This window comes from Amblyomma mixtum, chromosome 4 (genome assembly GCF_055824585.1).
Source record: "Amblyomma mixtum isolate Tamu chromosome 4, ASM5582458v1, whole genome shotgun sequence".
Taxonomy (NCBI): Eukaryota; Metazoa; Arthropoda; class Arachnida; order Ixodida; family Ixodidae; genus Amblyomma; species Amblyomma mixtum.
Window position 1 is genome coordinate 44,867,710 of NC_143015.1, and position 13,533 is coordinate 44,881,242.

Consider the following 13,533-nt stretch of genomic DNA (forward strand, 5'->3'; position numbering starts at 1 on the left):
AAAAAAGCCATGCATGCTGGCAACTGCTATCACCTCGTTTCAAAGGGGATGCTCCCATCCGTCTATCCATACAAACCCATCTACCAACCCACCCACCCATCTGAAACAGGCCACCTGGTTTCGGTTCTCCTCGTGTGCGGTCCCTCTTGTGCTGGAGTGGCGATGAGAATGGCATTCTCGAAATTGAAAAAACTGATACGAGAGATGGGCTGTGCGACCCTTTGAATAAATCAGGAACCTAGCAGTAGTAGTTGAAACGTTAACTAAGGAGAAAAAAAAGGCATTTGGCAACATTGGAGCATCGTCCGTAGCAACCTGTTGCAAAGGGAATAGTAGTCTTTTTTTTGATGGACCTTATTGTGGACGGATTTTTTGCAGACTTGAAGCTGTATCCAACTATAGTCTGGTTTACACGCCTTAACTTTATTCTGATGCATTTCACCACTGACAGTGCTGTTGGCCCTGCCTCTGCAACCACTGAATTTTCGACAGCCGCAGGCAGTGGCCGAGCGGCACCAGCGAGATGACGGTGTGTCTGAGGCAACTATTGATGTACAAATTGTTTTCAGTGCTGACTGACGTATAATGTTGCAAACTGCGGGATACTCAGAGGGGGTGTATTTACCACATATGCAGGTCATTCAGCTCATGCTGCGTAAGGCCATCCATCTTGTTGTTCGTGACTTGACAAGCAGAGACGACGACCCGGTGTTGAGGCAGCACCAAGAACAGCAGCAGTACGAAGCACTGCGACGCCAGCACGGAGACCAGGCTGATGCTCTGGCTGCACATTAGTTGGGTAAGGGGAATTTCCCCCCACTAAACAATGAAGGTAATGTTACTTCTACACTAAGTTCTGCAAAGACGTGGGCAGCAGTGATGAGTGGCACAAGTGGCGGGCCAGGTGCCAAACAATGCACTGGTGCTTGTTTGCACTGTGCCTGGGCTGATGGTCTGGCTGAGCTTTGTGTAGATGAAAGGAATTTCCCTGCACTTAACAATGAAGGTAATGTGCTGAATGCTACACTAAGTTCCTCAAAGACGTGGGCAGCAGCTGTGGGTGGTAGTGGGGAAAAAGCAGTGTCGCCACTGGCGACATGTGGTGGGCTACGTGCCAAACCATCCGCTGGTAGTGGTAAGCGGCAGAGGCAATCAGTGCAGACACATTGCACTCGTGCTCCAGTACTTGTCGGCGGTGTGCGGGTGTACCACAAGCACTGCCGCATCATGTCCACTGGCGTATTGCAGCATCCCAGTCTTGTTCAGAACGATCGCTACAGGGACTCTGAACCAGGCAGCTCAGTGCAGTCATCAAGGCAGTGCAGCATGGCATGCCAGACAGCGAACCTACATTCAGATGCTGAGAACTTCAGAGTAGCAACACGCTGCAGAGTAGCACCCCCAAAGTTAGTCTTGAAAGCTGTACGGAGAAGTATTGTCCAAGCACAGAAGGGCACTGTGCACTCCCAAGAAATGAAGAGTCAGGCATAGTGGGGGCAGGGCATGCTTGCAGCAAGCAATTAAAGAAAATGCGCCGCGTATGTGCCCCTGCACTTGTTGGCGGTATCTGGATCAGTCAGAAGGCACACAAAGGTGCTGCTCACTATTCCAGAAAACCAGCTACGGTTCCCCAGCACAGCACTGGCACTACAGGAGAGACACCCAGATCTATGGCTTGCATTTTGGGGAAAGAAATCTGTGATTCATATTTTGCTTTCACTGGGGCCAGCAGCATGAAAGTAAACATCAGTATGGCTAAGAACAGTAATAAAAATGAAGAGGCCACAAAATGCAATGTTGCACTCAGTATGAAGGTAGGGGCTGAACAAGCTGTGCCTGTTAAGGAAAAAGAGACAGGACACGGCTCGGCATGTGGTTTTGCTGAGGCAGAGAGTGAGGAGCGCAGCATCAGCCGCCATCCAGAACAGAGTAGCCTGCCAGCAAGTTATAGCAAAAAAGAAACTAAAAAGTCCAGCACTGTGTCACTGGGCCATATTGGAGGAGGAGGAGGTGTAAACCCACCATAGGTACCGAATTTAAAACATACAGAGAATTCAAGGTCAGCTTTGAGCAATGGCAAAATAAAGGATACCACCCAATGCACATTTCAAAATCCGAGAAAAACCTATTTGATTTTGACAAAGATGACAGTGAAGGAAAATTTCCATACATACTCATTACTTTCACTTGTCACGCGGGTGAACCCAATATCAGGGGGAGGAGCATCCGGCCGATCAACATTTATTTATTTATTTATTTATTGTACCCTCAGGGCCAAAGGCATTACAGAGGGGAGTGGGTTAATTAGGATAAAGAACAATGAATATAATACAGTGAAAACAGGTAGTACAAAATAAATTTTCTCCAGATTAAAACAAACAACATTCACAAAGCGTAAATAACATAAAATCAATGTACATAACACAGTGGAAACAGATAACACATGATCAACTTCTTTCAGAATAAACAATGTTAGCTGTTGCGTCGTGAAAGTATTTGTTATCTGCAATGGCTGCAATATGTGCGAGGAAGATATGACTGAAAAGAAGATTTGGTGTGGCATGTTGGGATGCCAACCTTGTGGCGGTGATCGATGCGACGTGAAATGGACCAGGGTGCCAGGTAAAATTAAAACTTGCGCTGCGTCCTCCTCCGAACCCATTCTATGAGATTACAAGTATAGAAGAGGATCATAACCACAAAACAGGTCCCGAGGTTTTCATGTGGTACTCTAAAAACCGAGCGTTAACGTCTCCTGAAAAAAAAAATGATAATGATACAGCAGATCCGGTTTCTTGCAATGCAAACCCAAAAGACATCAAGGAAGTTGTTTTCAGGAATGCAGGGAAACTGTTGACATCTCAGGACATCAGAAACCTGAAGTACAGGGTAGGTCATAAAATAGAAAACACTGCACATCATGGTGAGCTTTTGTTGCAAGAATTAGAGAAGCTTCTTTCTAGTGAATTGGGGTGGAAGATTCATATTGAAAAAAGTACTAACGGCGATTTGTTGTTCATACTGCTCCAATCAAAGCTTATGAGCCAGTTAGCAGAAAACTACCCAGAGATATTATTCTTTGATGGCACCTATAAAATAAATAGAGAAGGTTATGTCTTGCACTCAGTGTTTTGTGAGGATGGAAGAAGTCATGGGAGGCCCGAATGTTACGCATTTGTTCAGCGAAAGACAACTGAAATCCTAAAATTATTCTTAGATACTTTTCTAGAGGTAAATCTAGTTATTAAGCAAAAATGCAAGGTTGCAGTAATGGATAAAGATTTCAATGAAATGAACATAATCACTGAAATCTTGCCTCAGTGCAGAATCTTGCTTTGCTCTTGGCATGTTTTGAAGTACCTGCATAATAAAATTGTCCAGCACAGTTCGAACACCTTCGATAAGAGTAATGTGAAAAGCATATATAATTAACAAATTAGTTTTCGCTCGAGATGTTGACATATATGAAGAAGAGCTGCTCAATCTGAAAACCGTGCTGAAAGATGACAAAACTCCTCTTGCATATTATTATAAAAACTGGCATAGCTGTAAGAGTATGTGGGTTCACACCTATCGCAGTAATGTGTACACTTTAGGAAATAATACAAACAATAGGATGGAGAGCCATAACCAAAAGTTGAAGAAATTTCTGAGGCGTGAAATGCATTTAGTGGAGGCAGCTAGAGGTCTGATAAAATACATAAAACACTATGCGCTGTTCAGTCATGCTCAGTTCAAAGAAACTAAAGTTGGCATTGACCCTCGCCACACTAACAAATTTCATTTGCAGGTGTCAGCAGAATGCACACAATATGCAAGGGAACAGGTGGTCAAACAATATGAACTGTTCATTAAAGAACCTGGAAAGTGTATGATATCAAATGATCAACAATCGGTCCATATAAGTACTAAATGTTACACAGTTACTAACAGCATGGTGTGCACGTGCGCATTTAACAGACAGTATGGGCTGCCATGTAGGCACATTTTTGCAGTAAGAGCAAATCAAAATTTAGAGCTTTTTGATAAAAGATGTGTTTCACAGCGGTGGCTCAAATCGAACTTCATACAAACTGCTGTCTCTTTCCCGCACCAAAACATAGACATAACCTTCAGTGAGGCAACAAAGGCAGACCTAAAGCTTGATACCATAGAAGCTAGGTATAAATATGCCAGTCAACATTTCTCGTCATTTGCAAGTATGCTAGCATAATGCAGTAAATGTGAATTTATGGAAAAGATGAGAGAGTGTGACAATTTTTTTGACAATCTTATGTCTTACGCCAGAAATAAAGAAACGTTTTGAATGGCAGATGAAACACTAAAAAACTGAGCAAGTAGAAAAGCATCAAAACACAGTGTGTTACGGAAGCATACATTGATATAGATAGTGACAGCAGTCAACATCAAAGCCGGCAAGTCGTGGAACATGATGATTCAGGAGACACTACAATTCAAGGTCAAATAACTTCTGAAACTCATACAGCTGAGCCAAACATAACTCCTACGCCTAGGCATCCTTCAAAGGAGCCAGCAGTCTTGACTATTCCTCTTGTGAAGTCGTTTCGTGGCCGAGCAAGTAACAAAAGAATCGCGCAGCAGAAAAAGCAGTAAAAAAAAGATGTGCTTTGAGATCAGCATTCTTAGTAATGTGCAGCAATAGGCTCAAGCGTCTGACATGCAGCATAACAAACAAGAGTGGCAAGATGATGACACTGCTGTTTGTACTGAAGATGTTCTGAATCGCATGAGCTTAAATCCCTACAAAATAACCTCTATGGATGTAAAAGATTTGCAAGGCACAGGGTGGCTGTCAGACAATATCATAAATGCTCCGCAATTTATAATTTCTAAGCAATTTCCAGAAAAATGTGGGTTTCAGGACACTATTTGTGGGCAAAGACTGCAATTCTAGAAACTGAGCAGATTTATCCAAATTCTGCATATTCCAAATCCTGGGCATTGGGCCACAGTGAGCAACTATGGAGCCCCTGCTGATACAGTTTTTATCTATGATTCACTAGATGAGGACATTCCACTCAGTGCAGTGCACCAGGTAATGAATATGATGGATCTCACTTCAAACCATCTAAATGTCCATGTAAAAGCAGCACAAAAACAAGAGAATAGCTTTGACTGTGGCCTATTCTCTATAGCAAATGCTTTAACTATAGCAGCTGGCTCTGATACACTTTGCATTACATATGATGGACGCGTGATGCGCAGCCATTTACTAACTTGTCTAGCAGACCATGAGATGCTACGTTTTCCATCTTCTGCATCTCCTGTGCCCAGAGTGAAGCCAAAATGGAGTCGTTTTGTTGCTCGAAAGTTGTTACGTGCATAGAAAATATCATAAAGGGATCAACCATTAATTGAAACGTGTCATGAAATTACGGAGCAATTGAAAAGAACATAGAACTTGCCTCACATTGGAAGGACAGAGTGGCCTCATATTCGAAGGGCAGAGTACTTCAATATTGAAGAAACGAGGATGAGGACCTATAATTTTAATTTCAAACTAAAAATTGCATAAAAGCAACTCAGTGACATCTTATGCTCAAACCTTGCCATTATCAGTGGATCCTGCCACATGACCACATCTCTAAAATATTATCCACTTGTTTGTTTATTTATTAATACCCCTAATGCCCCAGAAAAAGAGCTACTACATGAGGGATAGGCTGAGTGCACAAGTGAAGAGGTTCAATGGCAGCCTTGGAGTGAAGTGGATTGGAGTGGTACACAGTGCCAACGAGCAGGATGTTCCAGTGCCCAACTGTTTTCACTAAGAATGAGTGAATACGTGCAGTAGTCTGTGTTGGGGCAGGATAGATTTAGAATGGTGGTGCAGCTTGATTGGCAATGAGCCAGTAAAATGGCTGAAATATGAAGTGGTGTGTGAAAAAGGCACAGCCTAAAGATGCGATGTCTCGATTTGAGATTAGCAAGGTTAATGTGACATTACAGTAACAGTCTAAAAAGAATAATCTGGCTGCGCAATTTTGAACCAATTCTAGGGTGTTGGAAACGTTATATTTGTCCAGGTACTAAAGTGAGCATACGTATTGTAATTTAGGGCAGGCAAATGTTAGATAAAGGTAATGTTTTTACCGAGAAAGAGGAGAGTTAAGAGTTCTAATGGAAGTAACCGACAGTACAATTAGCTTCGTTAGTAATGTTCATTACATGCGCAGACCACTGAGAGTACTAGAAAGGGGATGCCGCAGTATTTATGTGAATTAACAGAAGATATTTCAGAGCTGCATATGACATAGTTTAAATGTGTAGTGTTTTCCCTTTCAAGAGTGTCCATCATATGTTATTTCTGTTTATATTTCTTCAGTGCTCTTCAGTAAAAAGAAATGCTCCCTTCATACTGTCAATAAAGTACTTTTTAGCTTTTGTTACTAGGTGGTGCCACAGTGTTTTGCATTTCGTGGATGAAGTGGTAACTATGGCCCACCAAAACTTGCACCGACAAGTTGTATGTCACTGTACAGAGCAGCTCTAGGCATGGAAGCTCAAATGGACGTTGCTCTCTGTGTTAAATCTGTCTAATAACTGTCTGGCAGGTGAGATTCATTGTTGTGTCAATTTTGTGTTCACTGATTTTAGTTTCCAGCATTAGGACACAGAAACTGGGACGTCTACTGATCGAAAAATGCTTGCGAAATGTTTTCTACAGCGTTTCTATCAGAACCGTGCCGAATAGCACCGTACAGAGTAAGCTTTCTGTTGCACCAAAAATCTTGGGTGCTTAAAATGTAGTGGCCTTAAGTTTCATATCTGGGAATAATTATTCAATAAAAGGTGATGTACACATATTGCACAAACAATGCGCTATTTTTAATGCCACTCCTGCTTTAAGAGCTTAATAGTGCTGATCTGTACAAGCAGAATAAAGAGCCCTTAACCTGCAATCAGTCCTAAAAAAAGAAGTGTTAATGCCACTCTTTCGTACTGTGAAAAATGCATGATTAAGGAATGTACTATCACTGAGTGCATATTTGCTTTATGTCAGAGAACTATGTCATTAACATTATATTAAATTTTACAGGCTTCCCTAGACTCCAAGAATATAGTCTTCAGACTGTATGTTGCTTTTCTCAGTGCCACAGTGCGTTGTGCTAGTGTTTGGAAGGAGGTCTATGTGGCTTGTAAAAATTTACATCATTATGTCAATATTTAGCAAGGCACACTTACTTTAGCGAGGCCTGCGCTCATCTGGAATGATTTGTAAAAAAACCGAGAGGTACGGTTTTACTTTGTGCCCAAATGTGCAGTAAATGTTTACATGAGAAGACAAACAATGCCTAAAATGAGATGCCTTTCAGAACCTCACAACTTATGTAGGGGATACAGCCATTGTATAAAATAGTTTCAGTGCAAGGGCCACTGCATGTTAAACACAAACAATATGCCGCTAGTGAGATTTATGTTACCGCTTGAGGAAAATGTTTTCAGCCTACAGTAGAACCAAGCTATAGTAAAATCGGATATAGGTCCCATTTTGCCTTTCATAGACTAATGTACACTTTTTCTTTTGTGGTAAAGATGTCTTTAATAAATTCCCATTTAAAGAGCGTCTGGCCGTCGTGGCATAGTTCTCGCGGAATGATCAAACCGCAGCGGATACCGAAGACTGTAAATAGGCGGTCATTGAGATGGCCTCACCAACAAGGCACTGAGCTGCAAGGAGAGCTGAACTTTTTGAAGGCTTCGGGGCTGTGATGCAAAGCACGCGGTGCACTCGGAAAAAAAAAGTGACACTGGCTATTAGCATAGAAAGAAGATGGCGTGTCTCCATTAAGAAAGGAGACAGAGTAGTAGGGAAGAAAATAAACAGGTGAACGTATGCAGGACAGGGCAGCAGCAGCAAAAAAGTGGTGGTGCAGCGACTCTGTGTGGGCGGGTTTGACATGCTTGAAAGCACGGCACGCATTTCGCTTAAATGGCACTGAAGTCACGGATGATGCTGTGTTCACAAAAATTTAGGTTTTCATACACAATCAAACTCTTGTTATATTTCTGCAAATCCAGTGCACCTATAAGACAAACGAAATCGAAAATGTCGTAACATTAAGTGTGACAACTAAAAACAAAAACAGCTACCGCATAAAGGGACAATACCCAGTAAACCAAGTAATATCCATTATATCTTCATATAATATCCCCCAAAAGATATCAGATATCCATATAATATTCACAGAAGTTCATATTATGTTCATATAATATCCATACAATGTTCACTTTGGCAACAGTGGACGTCCACTAAATGTTCATAACATGCCCACATGCAATATTTTTTAGATATTTGGAGGATGTTCACCAGATATTCATCTAATCTGTTATTAGGTCGGGAGGGTGTCTAGTGTGATGTAGCGTCTGCAAAATAGAACACCAAGGAAACCCACAATATCTTTCAGCTCGCAGCGTTTATTTTCGCTGACATACAGTTCTAATCGGCATCTTGGTCTTGGGTGGCCTGTGAATATAATAATGCACACAGTTGAACACTATTTATGACACGAGTTAGAAGGAATGTGAAAGCAAACAAAATGAATGCACAGGTTAACCACACCAAGTGGTTTTGCATCGTTCAAGTGCTGTTTTCAGTTCCGCACCTAATAGCTGCCCAGAACACCCGACTTTTCGCATGATCAAAAGATCGCCTAGCAATAACCAACAAACATCACCTCCTTGGCCATGTGATTATTTCTATTAAGAGGACAAGCGGAGACTCAATGAAATGCTGAAGCTCAATAGTGCTTCTGGTCTTTGAAAGCGGACAGGCCAAGTCTAACGCACAAATGCACTAAAAATACACCATGAGCTTTGCACGAAATGCAACAGGCTTATTCATGTCACTCAAGAATTCCACAATATTATATGTCCACCAAGGTAGATTAATTGCATTTCGAAAAGTCGGGTCAGGATCGAGTGGCACTACACATGAAAACAATTAAAACTAGAGACAAGACCTCCACCGGCATGCGCCATTCTTAATTGCAGCATCTTGCAGAACAGCCTGCATTTTTGGCAATCGTTTTAGGAGACTACAGGCCGAAAATGACACCTAATGGTGTGCACACACACTTACAATGTTGATGCACAGCGCTCCACTGTGATATCCCTCATAGCCTGTGCATTGCTTCACGACATTAACCTAACGATATGCAATTTCTTACACTCATTACAAAAATTTAAAAGTCGCTTTTCACTTAACAAAAAGCTTGAAATACAATGTGTGTCGTTCCAACTTTTAACAGTGAATGGGTAAATGCAGATATGCATCCCAAGGGTAGAAACTTGGAGGAGTCGGTAACGGTGATCCATGGTATGTGAGGTAAAGCAAAACGGGACAGAGAAAGACGCACAGTACAGAGGCGCTGCCTTCAGACTGACAGAAACCTAGGCGACCAAGATGAACGTGATCCGTGCGGGTAAACAGGAGCATGCACCAGGAAAAAAATAATGAAAATCAGGTGAACAAGGAACTACTCAGCGATTATTTAAGGCCAGTTCTTTTTTGGACAGGGAGATCGATGGCTTGCTGACATATTTATCTTTCAAAGCAGCGATACTTCCAAAGCAGGATTATTGAAGCTGCTTTGGAAGTATCGCTGCTTGTTCACCTGATTTTCATTATTTTTTCCGGGTGCATGCGCCTGTTTTCCCGCTCAGATCACGTTCATCTTGGTCGCCTAGGTTTCTGTGCGTCTTTCTCTGTTCCATGCCTGTTATGCGTTACTTCACACACCATGGATATGCGTCCCCTTGGTCATCAGTGTGAACATAAAAATGCTTTAGATGCCAAAAAGACACCAGCTTGCCTGAGCTTTCTTCATCTGCCTTTCTTCTCGCTGCTTTCTCCTGCATGCTGCATGTTGCAGCCAACTTTTTATCACAGCCTCGACATCATCCACTGTTGCCGTAAAAGATTTGTTTGATCGTACGGCGTCTGTGCAGAATGAAAGGGTGTAATATAAGAACACTTTGCAAATTGCACAAAAAGGCTGTTATTTCTAATGGCTACATCAACACTTACTTGCTTATTATACCAAATACACAGAAAAAAAATAAAAGTTCTATGAACAACACACTGCTAAAATAAGGTTCCAAACAAAACCTACTGTGAAGGCACACATGTAAAGCTTTACAGACGTCAACAGGATTGTAAACTACACAAAACATTGCAGAAAAAAAAGAGTATCAGGATTGTAACTGGCTGGGCCATGCATATAGCATTTTTTTTTATTTCATAACAAATTGCAAAGCAACTACATGCATCACTAACAACACAAAAGATGAATTTGCACAGGTTAGTTAAACTGATATCTTTACAAACCATTTGGAGCAAAAACCTTTGGTGAACTAAATACCTATAAGAATTGGTTTGATGTTCAGATCCCTGAACTTTTGCTTTCCTTTGTTACCAATCCAGCTGTAATGTTCGCCTACCGAATCTTCCATCACATATGTTAATATGCGTTTCGTTGCTGAAACAACATTGCTGCCGCCGAGAGACTTAAGTTCTTTAAGCTGAAAAAGAAACAATAATGCAGAATTAAAATTTGCAGTAACAAACTGCACTCATGGACATAAGCAAAAAGTTGATTTGAAGGTTAATAGCTGTAGAAATCGGGCCAGGGTAATAGGTAGGCATTGATTCCTCATATTTTGTCCTAACAACTAAAAGGTTTGCACAATAAAGAAACCCAGCAACTGATGCACACTGCATGATACCACACATTTACCACATGCATAAAATGCTACTGCTACAAAGTTCATGAGCATGCAGTAAGCAAGCCAAATTTTTTAGTTTATATTAGGAAATCTTACCAGCTCTTCCTTAACAGATTCCACATTTTCGTCGAATTCCTTGAAACGGTTTATGTCTTTAAAAGGCTTGCGTAATAAAGTTTGTGCAGCGTCACTTTTTTCACTGCCTCTCCCTGCCGGCATGTTCATTAGAAAGTCCAAAACCTGCTCAAGCATGAGTCGGTTGACTCTGAGTTCCCTCAGGACCTGCCTCTGAAATTCTACCAGCAGGAATAAGAAAACACAGGTTGTAAGGCTTCCACAGAAGTGATAACGTATAAATAAAATTAACACACAAATTGGCAATGGTTAAAAAATCCACAGTACAGAGGGGAGGAGAAAAAGCCTACCTGCTTCAGGGATGACATCCCTGGTTGTTGTAGGGGTGCGAGGCTGTAAAAGCCTACCTGCTTCATGGATGACATCCCTGGTTGTTGTAGGGGTGCGAGGCTGTACTGCTGAAATAAAACAACATATTGGCTACAGAAATCTTTTCTTAAGAATATCTCTGCCTAAAACTAACCTGGCTCACTTTGAGTTGCATTTTGCACATCTGAAAATGTATACTCATTAGTCAGCAGAATGTTCAATCTATAAATAAAATAAGCACATACCAATAGCTCCAGTCGACTCGGTGGTATGCAGTGCTCCACCTAAAACAAATTGAGATGTAACAGTCATTGATAACAAATTTCACACTTCTAATTTGTCAGGGCTGTTTAGTATTCAAGACAACCACTTTTTATGTCTAACCACCTAGATCCTACACACCTGAAGTGAATGGCGCCGGGAAGCTCTGTGGCACCAACGGATAAACCTTCCTTGTGCTCAGCTGCTTCCTCGCAGCCTTTTTCTTCGGTGGGCTGTCTGCCTCATCCGATGATTCGACAATGAAGCGTTTCGGCTTGGTGACTGGGCGCCTCACGTCTTCATCTGAGGACGCCAAGTCGGACGTAACTTGGGCTCTGCCCAGCTTCCTCCTGGCAGCTTCATACGATGCTAGCAACAGATCATGAAACAAAGGACAGTGAATCAAAATAAGCCTTTTCCAAAGCTCAGGCATGGCTTTAGGTCATTACACCCCACAAGAGACTACCAGCTGTTTTTTTAATGGTTTTGACTATCAGCTTCAATATATGCACCAACATAGACTGATGTCATGCACAAATCATGCATCATGCAATCTATGTACCAGTATAAAAGTGCCAGAACTTACAAAAGAGACCTTTCACGCAGGCTGTGTGTCGCTGCCAATCATCCTGAGGTTCGGCAGACGACCTTACTAAGCGGTGCACTCTGTCGGCTTTTCCGCCGGGCCATGCACATACACTGTCGTCAATCCAGGTCGCTGGAACAACGTCAACTTCTTCAGTTTCCACAAACTCTACTATTGCGAATGACATCTGAAAGTAACAAGAAAGCAACCAGAAATTTTTTCATACATGAAAAACAACAGTCAGAGTGTTTATATTATTCTCAGATTGCCTCCAAGAAACATCAGCTTAATAATGTTCTTACCAAGCTACCTTCCGAAAAAAAAAAAAAAACACCTCGCCAGATGCCATCACGCTCTTCAAGATATATAATTTCTTTAATGATTAGGGACCCTTAGCTGAATGCTTCAAAACTAAGCTATAATTTCTAGCTGTATGCCCGCTGTCATCAAGAACGTCCATACCGAACTGAGCGCGTGTCCGTTTACTACCTGTTAATGCATCAGCTAATGTGTTGGTAAACACATTCAGCGTATCTTGAGTATGACGGAATCCCGTTGCCGAGCAGTAAAAGTAAAAAAAGAAAGGTCTGACGTTTCGGCTACCAGAACGGGGCCTTGTTCACAATGAAATCACACCAAAATGTTCGCTTTAAATACACTAGAATAATAGCTGCAAGGGACGTGCGTAATAATAGCCGCAAGCACCGCGCATTCATTTTCTTACACACCCTGGCAGTGGAATCGCAAGTGCCACAAAAGACGCTGTATACATTAAGACTGCATCTGCCTCCACATGGCGTCAGCTAACTAAGAGAAAGAGCAGTAATCTCAGGGAGAGCAAATACGTACCTTGAATAGCGCACTAAAACGAAGAGTGGCTGTAGTAGAGCTTGTCAGCACCACAACGTCGGAAATTCAATCCGAACACGTGGCCAAACTTCAATGAACGAGCGGGTGTTGGGCGGTCGACCTCACAAAGAGCACTAGTACTGTCGCCAAACGTGCCAACGACGCACCTAAGCAAAAGCATGAACCAGTTGTCCACATCGTAGTCCACAACGCCCGCGGATCCAAGCCCCATTGTACTCATTGTGCATATTTGCCATAGATACTCGACTAGAGCTTGTTTTGGCTACTTACAGCCTGACATCATCTGCATTTCTATAAAAGAAACTCCTCGCAACGACAAAAACCCATAAAAATATGTGTTTTGAGAGGATTTAATATTTAAATGTTTTTTTTTAGTTTTATATACGCAAAACTTTGGTTTTGTGACAATGTCTAGCACTATTTTGGCTGCAGTCCATAAGAGTCAACAAAAGTCAAGCCGGAGTTGCTCGAGAGAGAAAAAAAATATCGCTAGACATTCCTCCATGTTGCCAGATTTTAGCAAGATAAACTGCGTACTGGTTCCGTGTGTAGCGTTCCAGAAGTTCTGTTACACCATCTAGTGCCTCGGCAGTCTACTGTGTGCTGCAAGATTGCTGTTGTGC

The 13,533-nt window shown here is 41.9% G+C and overlaps 1 protein-coding gene and 2 pseudogenes across 3 annotated transcripts; 2 read left to right on the forward strand and 1 right to left on the reverse strand.

Annotated features, from left to right (window-relative positions):
• Positions 1 to 1,808: 1,808 nt before the first annotated feature.
• On the forward strand, positions 1,809 to 4,344 carry LOC149346381 (zinc finger SWIM domain-containing protein 3-like; annotated as a pseudogene).
• On the forward strand, positions 4,342 to 5,347 carry LOC149346382 (uncharacterized; annotated as a pseudogene).
• A 2,791-nt stretch (positions 5,348 to 8,138) lies between these two features.
• On the reverse strand, positions 8,139 to 13,120 carry LOC149346383 (uncharacterized). Of its 3 annotated transcripts, none has more exons than XR_016292374.1 (9): positions 12,890 to 13,120; positions 12,041 to 12,227; positions 11,596 to 11,823; positions 11,439 to 11,477; positions 11,348 to 11,377; positions 11,175 to 11,279; positions 10,846 to 11,045; positions 9,837 to 10,545; positions 8,139 to 8,488 (listed from the first exon to the last, which is right to left on the reverse strand). XR_016292374.1 is itself a non-coding variant. In XM_089586390.1 (8 exons), the coding sequence occupies exons 2-8, from the start codon at positions 12,225 to 12,227 to the stop codon at positions 10,378 to 10,380; spliced, it is 960 nt and encodes a 319-aa protein (XP_089442516.1). In that variant the 5' UTR covers positions 12,890 to 13,120; the 3' UTR covers positions 8,139 to 10,377. The 3 variants fall into 3 exon arrangements, 1 of the variants encoding a protein (XP_089442516.1); XR_016292373.1 differs by having other exon boundaries at positions 11,175 to 11,282; XM_089586390.1 differs by having other exon boundaries at positions 8,139 to 10,545; positions 11,175 to 11,282.
• Positions 13,121 to 13,533: the final 413 nt, after the last annotated feature.

Bases quoted from the DNA above. Each gene is read 5' to 3' on its own strand.
- LOC149346383 (XM_089586390.1), bottom strand. From the start codon at position 12,227: ATGTCATTCGCAATAGTAGAGTTTGTGGAAACTGAAGAAGTTGACGTT. The intron at 11,046-11,174 runs GTAGGCTTTTTC...TCCTGCTGGTAG, and splicing joins GGATGTCATCCCTGAAGCAG to AATTTCAGAGGCAGGTCCTG. The intron at 10,546-10,845 runs GTAAGATTTCCT...TTTCTTTTTCAG, and splicing joins AATCTGTTAAGGAAGAGCTG to CTTAAAGAACTTAAGTCTCT.